Source organism: Sciurus vulgaris (genome assembly GCF_902686455.1).
Source record: "Sciurus vulgaris genome assembly, chromosome: 6".
Taxonomy (NCBI): domain Eukaryota; kingdom Metazoa; phylum Chordata; class Mammalia; order Rodentia; family Sciuridae; genus Sciurus; species Sciurus vulgaris.
In genome coordinates this window covers 102264113-102281340 of record NC_136466.1, presented here as the reverse complement: position 1 = coordinate 102281340, position 17228 = coordinate 102264113, and the positions used below count along the sequence as shown (strand labels likewise).

The following is a 17228-nucleotide window of genomic DNA, read 5'->3' as shown; positions in this document are numbered from 1 at the left end:
TGAGCATACCATTTCATTTACAAATGATCCCCAATCGTCAAAAACTAAAAAGTTTTACAAGCCATCAATGCTCTCAGTTTCAATAAATAATGAAACAAGAAAATAATGACTTTACTTAGTATTTAGTCAAAATGAATCATAAATCCAGCTGATTAGGCATTTCCTTTATATTTTATTCTACAACTCCTTATTTAGGGCAAGAGAACCTCAAAAGATGAAATATAAATCTGTTTTCATTCTATCTTTCCTAGAGTCCCCACTTCCCAACACACACACAAAATATCCCCAATGACTGCATACAATTTCTATATAAATATCTTTAGTCTTCTATCTGGGAAGAGAAAAAAGTGCTGTTGACTTGGTTTGCTCAGTAATGCCTGATGGTCATAGGTTTCCTACAGTGTCTCAAGGGGACACTAGGAAAGTAGGCCTACACATCCTGGGATGAATTCAAATAGGGCACATGCAGCTTTCAGAGGTCTCAGTTTCATGATTATTTCAAGTTGTTTAATTTAAAGTTGAAACCACCCAGTGGTTTGGGAGGCCGAGGCAGGAGAATTGCAAATTCAAAGCCAGTCTCAGCAACTTAGCAAGGCCCTAAGCAACTTAGTGAGACACACACACACACAAGCCCCAAACCAAGCCCCAAATGCACTGAGATATACGATAGGGTAGTAGTTAATAGCAATGGCTTTTGTGTGATATAGACCTTAGGTAAGGTTAGCCTTACTTCCTTAATTTGCTACAGTCTTTAGCAGTGCAAGCTCAGCTCTAATTTCCTCGTGAGTTATATTTGGTAATACCTATCATATGTAGTGGACCTAATCCACATAAAGCACTAAGAACAATGCCTCACCAAAAGTAAGTGTATACTATCTGCTAACTGTTCCTATTGCACAGCTTTTACTCTGTATGTCTGCAATAAAATACTGCTCATCACTGAGCATAATTTTGCATATATAAGCCTTCCATTTACCTATGTATAAAGTTTTAAACCATATAGAATGAAAAACAAATACACAAAATGCCACCTGTGTTTTATAGGAGACTTGGAAATTTGTGTGGTTTAGCATAATCATAAACTATTCCAGAATGAATACAAGGTTCTGAATGTTTTACAAATTAAAGAGCTAGCGTAAAGATCAAAACTCTTGTACAGGGGCTGAGACTTATAGTGCTTTTCCTCTGTGGTTAACTGTGAATTTTTTCATAGTATTTTAGTAGAGTATACTCCAGACTGTTTTTCTACTCCAGTGTGAGTGGAGGATGGCTTATGTGGTGTACTAGGGAACATTGGTCAAACACCAAAATCCACTGTGACTTTACACAAAATCATTTTTCTAGAAAGTATGCCAGAATATATACTATCCTAGCATTCTTATTTCTTCAGGGAAGAACTGAGGTAATACATGCCAGATGTTCCTGGCTGAGATTCAAAGAACCCTAAGAATGTTCTGTAACACAGTTAGTGACAATGAGCCATTGATGCATATTAACCTAAATCCCCAACATGACCTTGAGAGTAATGTTTTTGATCTCCTTGTTTTCAAAAGATCTGGCTACAGATTATACAGCCCTGAGAAGGGCTAGAGGGAGTGGCCTGTTTCAGAACAGGAAGTTGTGGAAGAATGAGCACTGGCCACTGAGTCAAGGGCTCTCTGGATTCTATCATGGATTCTACCACGGCTCAGCTCTGAGAAGTCCACATCCTGAGAACTTACTACTGTTATCAGATTTTATGTCACAGGCTGTGATCCCAGGAATTTGCCGGGAAACAAATAGAGCAGGGAAGGAGAGAGGGAAACTACGAAGTCAGCAAAAAAGGGAACCAAGAATGTTGACAACAAACTGCACAGTGTTACCTGGAGCAGGTGTTGGATCTGATGGATTTAAAAACCCGGATCAGTTTGAAATTCATGCTTAAATCAAAACTGTTTGGTCAACAGGGCAGTCGATAGCAATTAAAATGCAAAATATAAAAATAAACCCTGATCATTAGGATGCGTATTTTTTTTTTTTTTAAAGGAAAGAGTAAATAAAACTAAGTGGCACAGCTGTTTTCCCTTTGTCTTTCAGTGTTAAAACACACTTAAGCATTGGGCTAAAGACTTTGGTGATTGTGCCTTTGAGCAAGGCTATATATTCAAAACATAAGGCTAATTGGGGAAATTAAAGATGTCCAATGGGTACTGGATTTTTTAGTGCAACTCCTAAGTATAAAATTCCCTGCTTTTATTAGTGAGGGTCAATGACAGGGACTTGAAAGATTTGATGCCCTTCAAAGCCCAGAGTTGTCTCCAGGGGAAACAGCAGGGCATGGTGAGAACACTGATGGGGACTCACTGAACTGGGGCCTTATTATTTTACAAATTCTGCTGTGAAATCTGGAAGATATCATTCAGTTTCACCAAATGATGAAAGCAATGGTGTGACCAAACTACTGATCACTGTACTTTATAATTGAAATGAAGCCCTTTAAACAATAGGACAAAAGCAATTGCAGAAAATAATATTAACAAAATGCTATTAAGCCATTACCTGTAGTTCTTGGTTCTATTAAAAGTAAAATTTGTATTGGCAGTTCATACACAAAGAAATTAGGGTGACAGAAAAGGAGAATGTGCTGAGGATCAAAGTTTGTCTTTTTGAAATGAATTATGGATTGTGCAAGATAATGAGTCTTGATGTCGGTTACTTTGACCACTGGTGTATAAATGAAGTAGACTTCAGACTTTCGGATTTCTTAGGCCAGTTTAAAAAGAAAAAACCTGGGGACTTATTGAAACTGGCTAAATAAAATGCTAAATACCAGACATTAAAATATATCCCTCCAAAAACAAACAAACAAACAAAACCCGAAAAAAAACCTTGACTGCATCATTTAACATTTTTTTATGTTTTGTGTATGTGTATGTATGTGTACACACACACACATAAATGTGCACCGCTTTAACCATACTTGGTATGCAATTCAGTGCCATTAATTACTTTAACCATGTGGTATGATCATCACCACTATTTCTTTCTAAAGCTTTTTCTTACCCCCAATCTATGCTAATTTCTCTCTTGACATTACAAACTCATTAATTCAATTGTAAGCTCTGTGATGAGTCATTTGAAAAAAACTTGCACAAGGTTTTAAAAATACTTCCTTATTTTTGTGACATTTGTTATCACTTCCTTAAGTTTGGGCATGTGAGACCAACACTTTGGAAGCTGTTATCTTCCTTAGGGTAGCCAAAGCAGGCTAAAGAATGAACAAGAATGGACTTGAATCCTTATCACTGCACTTACCATAATCTATTGAAAATGATCTACCTATCCAGTTTACATTTTCCATCTTCACTATAGTGCCTGGCATGCAGTCTGTGAATGATATGTATTAGTGCTGCATAGAGTGCATATTGAGTTATAGTGGCAGACATGGATTTTTGAGCTTGCTATGGACCACATTTTAGCTCTACAATGAATAGAGTTCATAAAAATAGTTAAGCATGTTAATACTTAAATAGAATACCTAAACATTTTATCTCTCATTATAATTTAGATATTATATTTGCATAGGATACATAATTTAGGAAAAATTGAAGAGTGCCTTACTCATTAACCTTTAACTCTTTATAATTATTTTTGTTTCCTTTAGAATGAATCTAATTGTTCCTGAGACTGCTCTTCTGGAGTCAGAAGTACCCATCTGTGCTGGCTGATATCAGAAACCTTTACATGTGCCCTGTCTCTCCTCCCTGTTGCCTCTCCCCACCTCCATCCAGCCTTTGCTGTCCTTTCAGAGTGCTTGTAATTTGTGAGAGACAAAGCATTAACTTCCTTCCCCAGCTAATTCTTGAATGCAAAGAATTTTGAGCCTCTTCTCTAGAAGAGGGCAGTAGAGAAATGATCTGATCTCATTCTTGTCCTGTGCCCTCATCTACTTGATAAGAGATTGAAATCTTGATTTTGTCTTTGGCCTACTTTTGCTTTCATCTGGAGTTCAAATTTGGTCTGTAGACACACAAGTATATGTATGTTTCTTACCATTTGTGTAAATCCAAAAGATTATATGTGGTCTTGCATAAATTACACTTGAAAGTATTCATCAGAAACTATCAGTCTTGGTAACCTGTGGGAAGGTGAGGTGGAAGTATGGATAGAGGAATGTATGGGAGATTTTTACTGTGTATATTTCCATATTTTTATAATCTTGGATCATGTGAATGTATTGTGTATGCACAGACTAAATAAATTTTAAAAATTGAAGAAGTTTATTAAATTTACAAAATTTGAATAATTAAACCAAAAGCCCTTTTTAGATTATCGCTAGAGAGATACACAGGAAGCTAGCAGCCATGACTACAGTGTATTGTTTTAATGAAAGGACTGTGTTTTTGCAGGTTTATCACTCTGTTAATAAAAATGATATCTTTAAACACTTTCCCTATTCCTTAAAGTATATTGCAAAGGAGGCAGACTGTGATCAAGCTTTGAGACATAAAGAAAAAACCCAATGCTGAAACAGAATAAATGAAGATTTCTCAGTGATGTACAGTCATTGCTGCTATTTTTCACCATCTGTGACACTGCCTTTTGATCTCACCCCAGACTCCAGGCTCCTTGATAATACTCCTTCCAGTCATTTCACCCCTCCTCTTTCCAGGGGCACCTCTGTACAGCCCCTCTAATCTCTCTTAACACTGTAACCTCTTTGTTCCCTACTCTTTCCTGTCAATCTTCAGCTAAAATAAATTGCCTAGAATCGTATTTTTACAATCACCTCAAGTGGGATGTGTTCTTCCTGTGGAGACCTGTGTTATCTGATGTAATGTGCTATGGAGCATTCTCGTAGGTATCACTCAAATTCATCTTCCTCCCTCGCCTTCTGGATAAATTGATTCTGTGATGGGAAACTGCCCACCACCTAAATGCAGAATTCTTTTGGGTGATGATGATCATATACTGTATTATGTTTTGTCATTGTCAATAATAAAAATAAAGACACATGACTTCACTATTTGGAGCCCCAAGGCTTATTTACAGCAATATTTAAAGAAAAAAAAATATTTAAGGAACAGTGGAATTTTTTTTTTCCCTTCAAAGGGCATCTTAGGCAAAACTTTGTCATATAAGGCTGATAAAATCGGGCCTCTCCACTTCAAATGGGAATCAAGAGACCCCAATGAGCTCTAGGGGTTCAATTGAACACAGTGTAAAAATTGTAGGTCTGATACATCCACCTAAAACTCTGTTAATGTCCTGAAAAATATCCTATCTCTTCATAATTCCCTTTAGTACATCTTTTTATACCAGGAAGAAGTAAAGTGTGCAGAGGGAGTTTAGCTGTATTTTGCTGACAGAGTTCTTCCACACTGATTGTTATTCTACTGCTTATGGCAGCAGTTACAGGGTATTAGTTAAATATGTGGACTATGCCTCTTATGTTGTCACTTAGCCCTTCTGTGCCTCAGTTTCCTCATCACTAAAATGAAATAAAGGCATCTTCTCTCCAGGGTTCTCCTGAGGGTTCAATGAGAAAATACACACTGAGAACATACCCAAGTACCTGGCCAGCAGTGAGTGCCAAACAATTTTCATACTTACTAAAAAATATCTACTGAATGTCCAAAGTGGGTCCAGTAAATGAAACAGCTCCTATCTTTTACATTTCCTTCATTACTGTGCCCTTCAGAGGACAGTTCCTAGAAAGTATTTGTTCCTAGAAATTTACATCTTGTCAGCTCTTGAAGATTTTCCCACTGCAGTGGTTTTTAACAGGGTAGACATAGTACATTTTAGAATAAACACATTAGAAGTCTTTTGAAAAAAGTCTCTATTTCTCTGTCTCATCTCTATGGCTATGTCTCCCTCTGTTTCTTTAATTCAATTTATTTCTCCCCCTCCTCAATTTCCTGGAGGGAGGTGTTTTCAGTCTTTCTTTGGGTGGAATGTATGTATTTATAACCACCACCTCACCTTGCTGTTCTTACTCCTATTGAAAATCACTGTTGTAGTGTGTGGAACAAGTTTCTAGTAAGGCCCAAGATCAAATTTTCTTTTCATAGTGATTTGTTTCTGCAGTAACATAGTTAAATAAGTTGAACAGGATAAAAGGTAAGTCATTTTTACCCATTGATTTACTCAAAATGTACCAAAAAAGGGAGTGAAGGTTAAAGTGGAGGCTGTCTGGTTTATGTATGGGTTTGGAGCACAAAAACTAGATTGTCACACGTGAATATCAGCTTTACTTCCCAACAACCATACGCCTGGGGCAGGCTACTTAGCCTTTCTCAACTTCAGTGAAGAGAACCAGGTTTATGCAGTGTTGTGGTGAGGACTAGATGAGATGTCCCAGGCAACACACTTTCTGTGGTGCATCACACATGGTAAGTGACTCTAAATGTCAATATCAGTGTATTACTATTTTTCCATGAATACTGCTATAACTGACCCAAGAACAAGAGATGACTTTAGTATGTTTGTTAACTTAGAGTTGTGTTCTCTGGTTAATAATTTAGAATTTAAATTTATCCATATTCCCAAAGATTCATAAATAACCAGTGTTTAATTCTTATTACCTTAGACAGAGGGGGAAAAACTAAATCAGGTTATCATAGGAAGATTATAGAACACAAAAGAAAATAAAATTTGAATATTTCACTAACATGTTGAATAAAATATCCTTTAGATAATCATGCTTTCCAGAATTCTGACTATAATAGAGTCTCTATCAAAGATTATAAAGAAACTAAAATCTAATCATGAGTCATTCTTTATCACAATTATTCACATACACACTAATTATTGAAAATATCCCATCATGTGGTAAAGGGGTGGAGCTCAACCCCACTTGCTTCCACTCACTCTGTGGTGAAATGTAAGGTCAAGTAGGAATTCACAGAGGGCACAGTTGTTTTATGTACTGATAAGGCTTAATATGAAAGATATCAAGGTAATATCAATAATGAGTCAATATTTGAGTCAAAAGGAATAAAGAGGAAACTTGCTGTTTTATTTAGTAAGCAATCATCAATCTATATCCCATAATGGATCAGCTATTAAATAAGTTGAGTGCTAACAAAACAAGAGACAAGTCAAACGCAAATGCTCAGTCTGGGCAAGGGTTGGGGGAATGAAGGGACACCATGGATCCTAGCAGTAGGGTGAAGAGGGCTGCATCCATTGCTGAGCACATGCACCGTACCATAGGGACAGCAGACAACCAGTCCCCACTGATTCTGTGGTGAGGGGAATAGAGGTCTTCGAATTTTCTACAAAGGCTAAAAATGTAAGTTCTAATATAAAAACTGCCCAGCATCAGTGAATATCTGTATCATCAAGCCTACAGATATCATTCATGTGTTGATAATTTCAAAATGCTCTAGCATTGAACTTTTTCCTTAGTTAAAAAAAAAAGTAATAAGCATCTAGCTTCTGGTAAGTTATTGGAGGTCAAACAGTTAAGTCCCTTCTTCCTTGCCCAAACCTGTACTTCTCCTAGTTCTCCTTTAATTTAGTTTATGTTTCTGGTATCTATCCATTTGCTCAATCCAAACATCTAGACACTGTATTCAAGACATATCTGATTCCCTTTATCTCTGCATCCAATCTATCAGTAAGTACTGACATCACCACCTCCATTTAAAAAAAAAAAAATCGTCATCTCCATCTCCACTGTTACCAAACCAATTCATGCAACCATGATTTCTCCTCTGAAGTATATTGATACCCTCCTAGAGTCACCTCACCTTTATACACTGTAATCTGTTACTTGCATGGTCTTTTATAATTTAAAATCATATTACGTCACTCCCTTGCTCAAACTTACCAATCATTTTCCAATACATTTATACTAATATCTGAACTTTGCACTCTGTACCACATATAAAATGCAATCGTCTGACTCCTGCTTACTCTTCCAATCTCATCTTAAGCCAAGTTTCTTACTGCCAGGCTTCATTCCAGGTTGAAACACCTGGAATGGTTGAAACACCATTCCAGAGAATTCATGTTTTTCACTCTTTCTACCTGGAATGCTCCGCCTCTGGTTTTTGATGTGAGCATTTCTGGCTCAATAGTCAGGTTGCAGCTTGATCTTCACTCTTAGTGAGTCCTTCTCTGACTCTTCCCTAATGGAGCTCACCCCAATGCTCCTGGGTGCTTTGTCTCAAAACCACATTTTCCTTTAAACCACTTTGGTACATTGATGTTTGTTTTCATTTATTTATTCAGTTTTACTAATTGTGGCAAATAATTTGTCATAAGAAAAAGAGTTAAAAGAGCTTGTTTTTTGAGCACATTTCAATTTGACTATATTGTGGGTACCCTATAAAAAACTTACTTTATGAATCTTTTAAAACAAAATATTCTATTTACATGGAAATATTTATATAAAGCATTAACCATCTAATTAGCTTTGCAGTACTTTAAACTAATTAAGACTCTTTGTTAATGACTGCATAATAAGAGACAAAATAAGCAGAGTCACAAAAATAATAATATGCAGGTTCTTGTAGATTAAAAACCTGTCAGTATAATTTATAACAATGTTCAAAAGAAAGTAAAAAGTAATTGCTTATAATGCATATAATACTGGGGGAGAAAACTTTAAAATTTATCTATGCTGAAAACATGCAAAAAAAAAAAAGGAAATAAAGGAAAGAAGACTTGTGAAAGCATTCATTTTTTTTGTTAGCAATGTTACTAGTCATAATCATGAAACCAAAGACAAATATAGTCATATAACAAGAAAAGAGGTTTATGTACTATATTGTATTTTACAAGGAAATATACATATCTTTATACATCTATCCTTTCACTTGCTATTTTTCTACCATTCATTAACTCAGAGGTGAATAGAGAAACATACTTTCCACTGCTTTTTCCAGGTATAAGCCAAGCAAGGAGGTAAAAAGCAAGCACCATTACAAACAGAATCTCTAGAAGCAAAAATTGGCTCACTTCTAGGACATGTTTTCAACAGTGCATTTACTCTTTCAATCATTCTTCAAATGAAAGACAATCTCTCCATTTTTTCCATCCTCTTCATCTAATTTGCACACTGGACAGCAGTAGAATGCTTCCTGTCCTAAGGTTTCCATATTTTACAATATGGATCATGGCCTTTTTCCATGTGTGTTCTCTTTATCTATAATGTCTGTGTGGCTTTTGAGTGACCATGTTTGGGAAAGGTAGGGTGAATTCTTTTTAATTTACTTCCTTCAACACACTTCACAGAACAATCCTCAAGGGCATAATAGCTGAACTTATACATTCAGTGATGAGTCACTGACTAAACAAAGTCACTGACTAAACAAAGACAAGTAACATACATGTTTAATTAAGCCAGGGACAAAATGGCCACCATTGTACTGACTACTTGATGACCATTCTGGAGGTCACGTATGTTCTACTACTGTATGGTGGTAATAAAAAATGTGCAAAGTAATATCAAGGTAATTTTGTAGCACTATTAGATTTCTGTGTCTTCATTCTAAAATAAAAATGCTCTTATAACAAAGATTTCCTTAGATACTACTAGTTTGATAATCAAAATACTAGTAGTATTGATTGAATATTTTACTTTCCAAGTGTTTTGGTAGATTCTTGTGTTTTTAATGACTCTAATAAGATGGTAATTTCCCAATATACTTAGTGAATGAAAAGCTAAATCAATATAGAAATCATTTTCTCTGTTGTCTGGTAAAAAAGAGAAATAGCATTTTGAAACTATTTTAACATAAAGTCACGAAGCTATTAGTTAACAACAAATCTTGTAGAGCTGCAACCAAAGTGAAAGGCTTCACTGTTGAGTGTTTTGTTGTTGTTGTTGTTGTTTTGTTTGTTTGTTTTTTGTTTGTTTGTTTTTTCAGGTTATTTGGAGGTGTTTCCAAATAATCATTGGCTTCTTTCATGGTTTGCCAATTTCTTACTCAGGATGAAACAGAGAAAGCAATAGCTCTTGAGCATGAATTTGATGCTACTTGAAAAGAATATTAAATATAGGCTTCTATGCCTGGAAACATAAAATTATATAGTTCACAGAATAATATAGAATTCAACATTATCTAATATCAAACTTAGAAATATTGTTAAGACATTCTAAATATGAAAACTTCATAAGTATGGGTTCAAGGTTCTAAATAGTAAGATCTTTTTGTTTGTAACTACTCTTTTCTGTTTATTTCTACCTTTATTTTGCCCTTACTTTATTATTTCTTGTCACATCTGTTGTCCAGATAGTGTCATCTGTAAACTTGCTGAAGAGGTTTGTCTTTCTACAAAGCACAGCCCAGTGTTTTTGTACAAATAAGGCCACTATTGAACAGGTGCCACAGCAAGTAGATCTTTTCAAAAGTATGCACAAAGACAAAGACAAATAGATATGGGCTAGCAAATATACATTGACAGTAGCATAGTTTGTAGGAAAACATGTATTTGTTATAGTTAGCAGTTCTGTATTCATAGCAATGTTGGACTATTGTCTATGTCTCATAGACAATAGTTCTATAATCATAATAATGTCTATCTCTCTCACAACACTATAAGTTTGATGAAGCCAGAGGCCATGGATTTTGCCCATCATTAAATTCCAATGTCTCTTCATAGTAGATGCTTAATCCATTTTTTAAATAAATGAGTTGTTTTGAGTATATATGTATTTACATATTATGTGGGCATTTTTCTATATGCATATGTATATTTATGTAAACATTTTTTTTTCTTTTGAGCTCATTTACCATGTTAATATAGTGATGTTCTTAGTTTGACCAAATGGCAAGCCTGTGCTTAATGTAATAAGTTCTTATCATTTTTGACTTAAATTGAAAACAAATTTTAGAATTACTAATCATCTTATATGGATGATGTTGCCAATTTTTATAATTCCAAAATGAAATTCTATGATATTTTATAGCTACTACTTTTTAGATAAAATTATTAACAGTGTACATATTTATCTAAGTGTGATTTAGAAAATATTTGTGGACATTTTCTTTGTAGATTTTGCCTTTATGTCTGAAAATAACATACTCTACCTTAAAAAGATAAAAGTGAATTCGTTTAATATTATGTAATAAACTTAGAGATTTAAAGTGAGTTTAGGAGGGAGAGAAAAAAAATTAAACTCAAATAACACTTATCTAGTTCTCCCATTAAACTTTGGCTCTGGAGGCAGTTCAAGAACATACATTATTAAACTCATCCCACATTATTGATCCATTCTGCACCACCAGATCCCATCTCTGCAGATATTACATAAGAAACAGTATAGCATTGCTGTGACCAAATGGAAATCCAATACTCTTCAAAGCTCTGTATACACACTAGGAGGGCTACTGCATCGTGACTTGGTGGACTGTCATGAACTAGAAGATGCTGCATGCAGTGTGGGAGTGACATATATGACCAAGCAAGATTTGCTACTCAAACTCATAATCCTCATGCTCATTAGCTGCGTCTCATTTCACAAATTGAAAAGGTTGCCCTGAGGTTTTGAATGACTGAATTAGAACTTGATTATGATAAAATAATGGGATTTATTCAACATGCATACTGATCATTTAGTATGTGGCAGGTACTGGTTTCAGTGACTGGATATACCAGAAAAGGATCCCTGCCCTGGTGGAATTAGTGCATATCTTTGACAGATACCACTTAAATAAAAATAGTATGTAACCAATACTACAGAGAAAAAGGGAAAAAAAAAGATGAGAGAGATTGGGGATCCAAGAGGAAACAGACTGTACTAGTCAGTGCAGCTTCATTAAAAAAGTAAGAAAAGAGCACAAATTTAAAGAAAATGAGGGGATTAGCCAAGAGATACTGCTCTTCACCTGCCATGTAAACTAAGACAAGTCAGTGTCCAAGTTCTGGGTCTTGATTTCCTCATTTATCCACTGAGAAACTGATCTAGACATTCTCAAGTCCCATGAAGTACTTAACTCCTGTGAATTATGATTTAGTTTACTCCAGCAATACAGAATAAAAGCAGTCATCTAGTTGATATTCATTAAGCCTACTGGATGTGTCATGTGCTGCTAATATTTGTCAAGGCATAGAAGAAATCCTTATGACAGCTGTGATTTGGGAGTGTCTCATAACATCCATTCATTCCTTTGTTCAGCCAACAAGCATATTTTAAGCACCCACTGCATGCCATGCACTACTATATATCCAGAGAGTTACAAAGCAGACCACCAGGATGGTGAAGGAGAGAGGCAAGTTTGCAAAAAGTAACACATGTGAAGTGAAGCTGGGGCGGGAGTGGGTCTGGGACACACAGAGGAAGTGTCCACTTCTGCCCGGCTTCTAGATACACACTGTTGTTTTCTAACTATACAGGTGAACTTTTGACAATTCTTTTTATTTAAATAATCGTTTTGAGAAAGGTAATAATAATATTAAATATAAGGAAATGATTTTCAGTTTTGAGATTTTCTTCTGTAAAAATTTAGTTTCTCTGTGTTCACATAGTAACTGCATTAAGGGAAAATATTACATATGTTTGGAAATTTTCAGTTTCTACAGGGAAAGTAAAATTGATCACATAAAGTTGGGGTAAAATTTAAATTGTGAAATTAGAGAAAGAAGGCAACTTATATAGTGTTTATCAGAACTGAAGTGATGATATGGTTCTGCCAACAAATGTATTTTGAAAGGCATAAAAATGTTTTCCATGAATATTCATGATCGTTTATCTATTTTAAAAATCTGTTTTCCATGACAATGAGGAAGAAATAAACATAATGATAATAGCTATCTTCTTCTGGGAGCTTACTCTCTGCCAGACCTGTGCCAAACACTTTTGCATATATTAACTCATTTAATTTTCACAAAACTGTGTGGTATAAACCGTGATTATATCATTGTACAGGTGAGGTGACTGAGACTTGAAGAGGTTAAGTAAATTTTCTGAAGTTGAAAAGCAGGTAAGGAAAGTAGCAGTAAGGAAAGACTCTTGAAGTTATCATAAAGACCTGTGCTTAAACACTAGATGTGGGAAGCATGGACATTATGACCTTGGTAAGGTCAAGTGTATGTATGTGTTCGGTATAACCATAATTACTTTGCCTGTGGCAAAGGTCATAAAATATCTTTACTGTCTGTAAATATCTTCTTAAAAGTTGTATTTTAGAAAATATATTCATCATCTCTGAAATTCTATTAGCACTCAAAAGTCTATCCAAAGAATTGTTGGACCTGATCCAAACATTTAAAATACTGTTCTTCTGATATGGTACTCTATGTTCCTAATGATCTTAAGTTTCAGTTGACTTAAAGATTGACTAGGCCTATCATAATATGAGGAATATAATCCATTTGAGAATATTATAGGGACAATATTACAGGAAAATGGGTTCCTGTAGAAGAATATGAGAACATTACTACACTCTACATGGAGGACATATATGAGACAAAAACTGATAGTTTTTTTTTTTTTTTTTGTACTGTGGATGGTACCCAGGGCCTCATGCATGGTAGATAAGTGCTTTACCACTGAGCTACACTCCCAGTCTGTAAGCTAAAAAGATATAAGCAGATTGTTGTTAGCACACTCTATGGACAAGTTGTTTGTTTTCTTGTTTAATCAAATGAATTCAATAAAAAAAACACCAAAGAGAATAAATTAGCACATACAGAATTTTGTCTAAAGTACACCTTCTCCAGAGGAACTAGAAGATTTTGTTTTATTCATTTCAGAAAAGTGTTTTTCATTAGAAACACTGCCCAAGGGTCTACTCTTGCCATGTGCTTCTCTAACTATCTGCCATTTTTTACTTTTTTTCTTTCTTTTTTTCCCTAAATCCAGATTAAACATTTGTGTGCTTCCATCTCTATAGAATATCCTAAAACATGACTGTGAGAAATCCTTGGGAGAAGTAATTAGGTAATTATTACACATGAGACTCAAGAATATATTACTAAACTGTTGAGCATTTGTATCAATCAGTCAAGAGTGTGCACTATTCCCACATTATTATTTAGGTAGGCCCAAGGAAGTTAGAGTACAAAAATAGAAATATAATGAAAAAATGAGATAGAGAAAAGGTGTTTTTACAGTAATGTGAATTTTGAATAATTTTCTCCCTCTAAGAAAAGAGCATACTGCTTATCAGTACATTCAGGAATTTGAGATTCAGATGACTAATTTAATTATTGGATTGCAAATTCTTATACAACTCTGTGAGAGCTTCAGTTCCCTTAATTCCTTCTGGGCTTTGTTTGAGAAATTAAATATGAGAAAATAATTTAGTACTTCAGGAACCTAATAAAGGTTATTTGCTTATTGATTCTCTACTGGGCTATATGGTTTACTTTTGTAGTGTGAAAGACAAATTAAATTATGGCAGACTATTTGGAAAGAGTTTCTCTGAAGGACTAGGGAATTTGAAATTTCAATTTAAATACTGCAATAAAGGGAAAAAATTTACTGGGAAAAAGTAATAAGAACAAGTATTTGGAGTGATTTCAAAATGAATCCTGACATGGATATAACCTCATAATCCTGTGACCCAAGCAACATTTCAGAATTAATTTCCACAAGCAAATATAGGCTTTGCAGTTCTATCACTTGAAAGCTCTGAGCAAACCTCCAAGGCAAGCCTACACTTTCTAAGAATATGAATTTACAATTAAAATGAAGTGGACTATCAAGGTTTTGGAAAAAAAATTGGACAGTGTATGCAAATCATCTGGATAATTTTGAGGCCTTGGGTCAGAAACCCCTTTGCAGTAAATTTCAAGTAGATGGGAATGAGAAGACCAGGAGAAGTTTTCTCTGCTGATGAAATTTTAATCTGTTTTACAGGAGTAATCATTAAAATGTTAGTACATTTTTAAATAGAAATCTTCACACACTGGGTCACAATGGAGACTAAATGGTTTGTACAAAGTTTATAATATAACTTTGGTATCTACTAATGACTTGAATTCATAGTTGTGCAAATATAAAGTTTATTTTACATTGGATTTAAAACTATTATTAATAATTAGGTATTATTATAGCTGAATTGAAATCTGTGACTAGATGCTAAAATAATATTATTTCTTATCAGTAATGTCTAGGTACAAGAATCTTATATCTCTGGGAAATGGCTTTATATGTATAGGTTTTATATATATATATATATATATATATATATGTGTGTGTGTGTATATGTATACACATATATATGTGATGTGTGTGTGTGTGTATATATGTGTGTGTGTGTGTGTGTGTGTGTGTGTGTGTGTGTGTGTGTGTGTGAAATAGCTGAGTCAGCAGCTTGCAGAGTAAAATTTATAATTATATAATTTCTTTTTAGGGCTCAATACTGAAAAACAAAATTATAAGAGGCAAACAAAACTGAAAGTTATGGGTCTAAAACAGCTATACATAGACAAATTTGAAATTCTACTTTGGTACTCATAACATACAGGAAAATACTTCTAGCACGATTTACACTGTCATTTGACCTTCACCAGGTCATACTTTTCAACAGCAAGTGCAATTTTCTAGGACTATAATTTTGACCTTGACAATATAACTTGGTGTTTTATGTCTCTTAGCAAACTTGTAATGTTTCTAGTCCCCAAACTGAGTTTATCTAAAATTAGTGCCATCCTATGTTCAAACAATTAAATTTGGTAATTCTTATTTTAATTATTCAGCTACAGCTTCTTGAACTGTCTTCTTATTGCATAAGTCTGTGAGCTTTCTTAATGCAGGAAGTCCCTCATCTGAAGCTGGGACTGAAGAGAGAGCTGCATTGTACTGCAGCCTCAAATCTTACTACAGCTCTCAGGCTGAGAATTCAGCTGAGCTCAACGGAAACATGCAGGACCAATATACTGGTCTATGCAAACTAAAGCTTTAGTGAACGAGACTATGATATGGTAAGCTACTTTTTACAGAACCCAGAGCTTCTTTGATTTTCACATTATTTACAATGATTCTCTTAAAGATTAAACAGTTACTGTAACAGAATGACCTTACATCCCAAGTTTCACTTCCTATTTCTTCCCTCCACCTTGCATTTAAATGAACTTTATGCCCCGTATTCTACTTGACGATAGCAACTGCACTAAAAGCCTTGAAGTTGACTGTATCAACTCACTGCAGTTTGACATGCTTAAGCAGTTCAACTTTAATTGTCCCCAAGTCTTAACTCTTCTGTAATGCAATAGCATTCAAAAGCAGAGCTCAACATTGTTCACCAATTAACAGAAAGGGAAAGGAAAAGTCAGTGCTGCAGAACTAAGATTGAGAAGCACTAACCTAGCTTCTCAACTATAAGTAACATGAAATTGACTTGACTTTCATAGGAGATCCTGTGTTTTCTTACCTTGGATGTGGATAACTCTGCTATGATCCAGAGTATAGTTGTCCGAATGGTGATCAGCCCAGCAGATTGAAATCAGCACCAGAAGAAGTAGACTCTTCATCTTTATAGCCCAAAAGATCTTCCTCACTGTGAGAGCATCACATACAAAGAGGCTGGTGAGATTTGGAACCCTTTGGAGTGTTGCACTGCACAACTTATTACCGCCTTATCATCATAGAATGGGTCTGTAAAAATATTTAACCCAATCTGTTCAGAAAGTTACTGTAGCTGTCTTTGAGAGCTGAAGACAGCAGCTTTGAAAAATTCCAGTTCCCCCTAGGCAGCCAGAGTCCAAATAGTGTTTAACTCTATCTTTGCAGAATTGTATATCTAGAAATTTAAAACACTAGAGTTTTGACATAGTTAGAGTAAGTTACAAAAAGATGTGACAAGGACATTATAGACTTAAGTAATTTAACCCTCTGAATTTAGAGTATAAGTTCATAAAACAGTAATTTGATACATCTATATATGAATATTTATCACCCATCTAATTAGGAACTCAATCTTAAGCAGAGCAAATAAAAAATATTTGCATGAAACTTGACATCGACATTCATTTTACATGTGACTTCCTAAGCAGGTTATATTTGCTTGTTCTAAATAAACAAAGGTGGGAGGGGGGGAAACCCACGCACAACTGATTAAGCAGAAAACAGCACGTTTGTTACAGATTCACTTACCATCTTAAACACTGCTTGTGTCTATGGTGAATAGTTGAAAATTATGGACAAACTAGGTTAGAGTTGTGCATGCTACCACTGCAGTCATCCTGATTGATTTTTCATTCATTCCAACCTAAAATGCTGACGCACCAACTTAGAGTGCCAGGTAGGGTCTCTGCAGTCAGCAGAGCCACGGCTGCAGGGAACATCT

At 35.0% G+C, this 17228-nt stretch overlaps 1 protein-coding gene across 4 annotated transcripts in view; it reads right to left on the bottom strand.

Moving 5' to 3' along the window:
* Positions 1-17228, bottom strand: part of HAPLN1 (hyaluronan and proteoglycan link protein 1) — an 81286-nt gene that overhangs the window by 13678 nt on the left and 50380 nt on the right. For 2 of the 4 annotated variants that reach the window (XM_079145641.1, XM_079145644.1), the window contains exon 2: positions 16314-16439. In XM_079145641.1, the coding sequence (XP_079001767.1) occupies positions 16314-16413 (100 nt within the window). In that variant the 5' untranslated portion in view covers positions 16414-16439. Of the gene's footprint in view, positions 1-16313; positions 16502-17035; positions 17121-17228 lie in introns of those variants that run through there. The other 2 variants (XM_079145643.1, XM_079145642.1) reach the window with 2 other exon arrangements.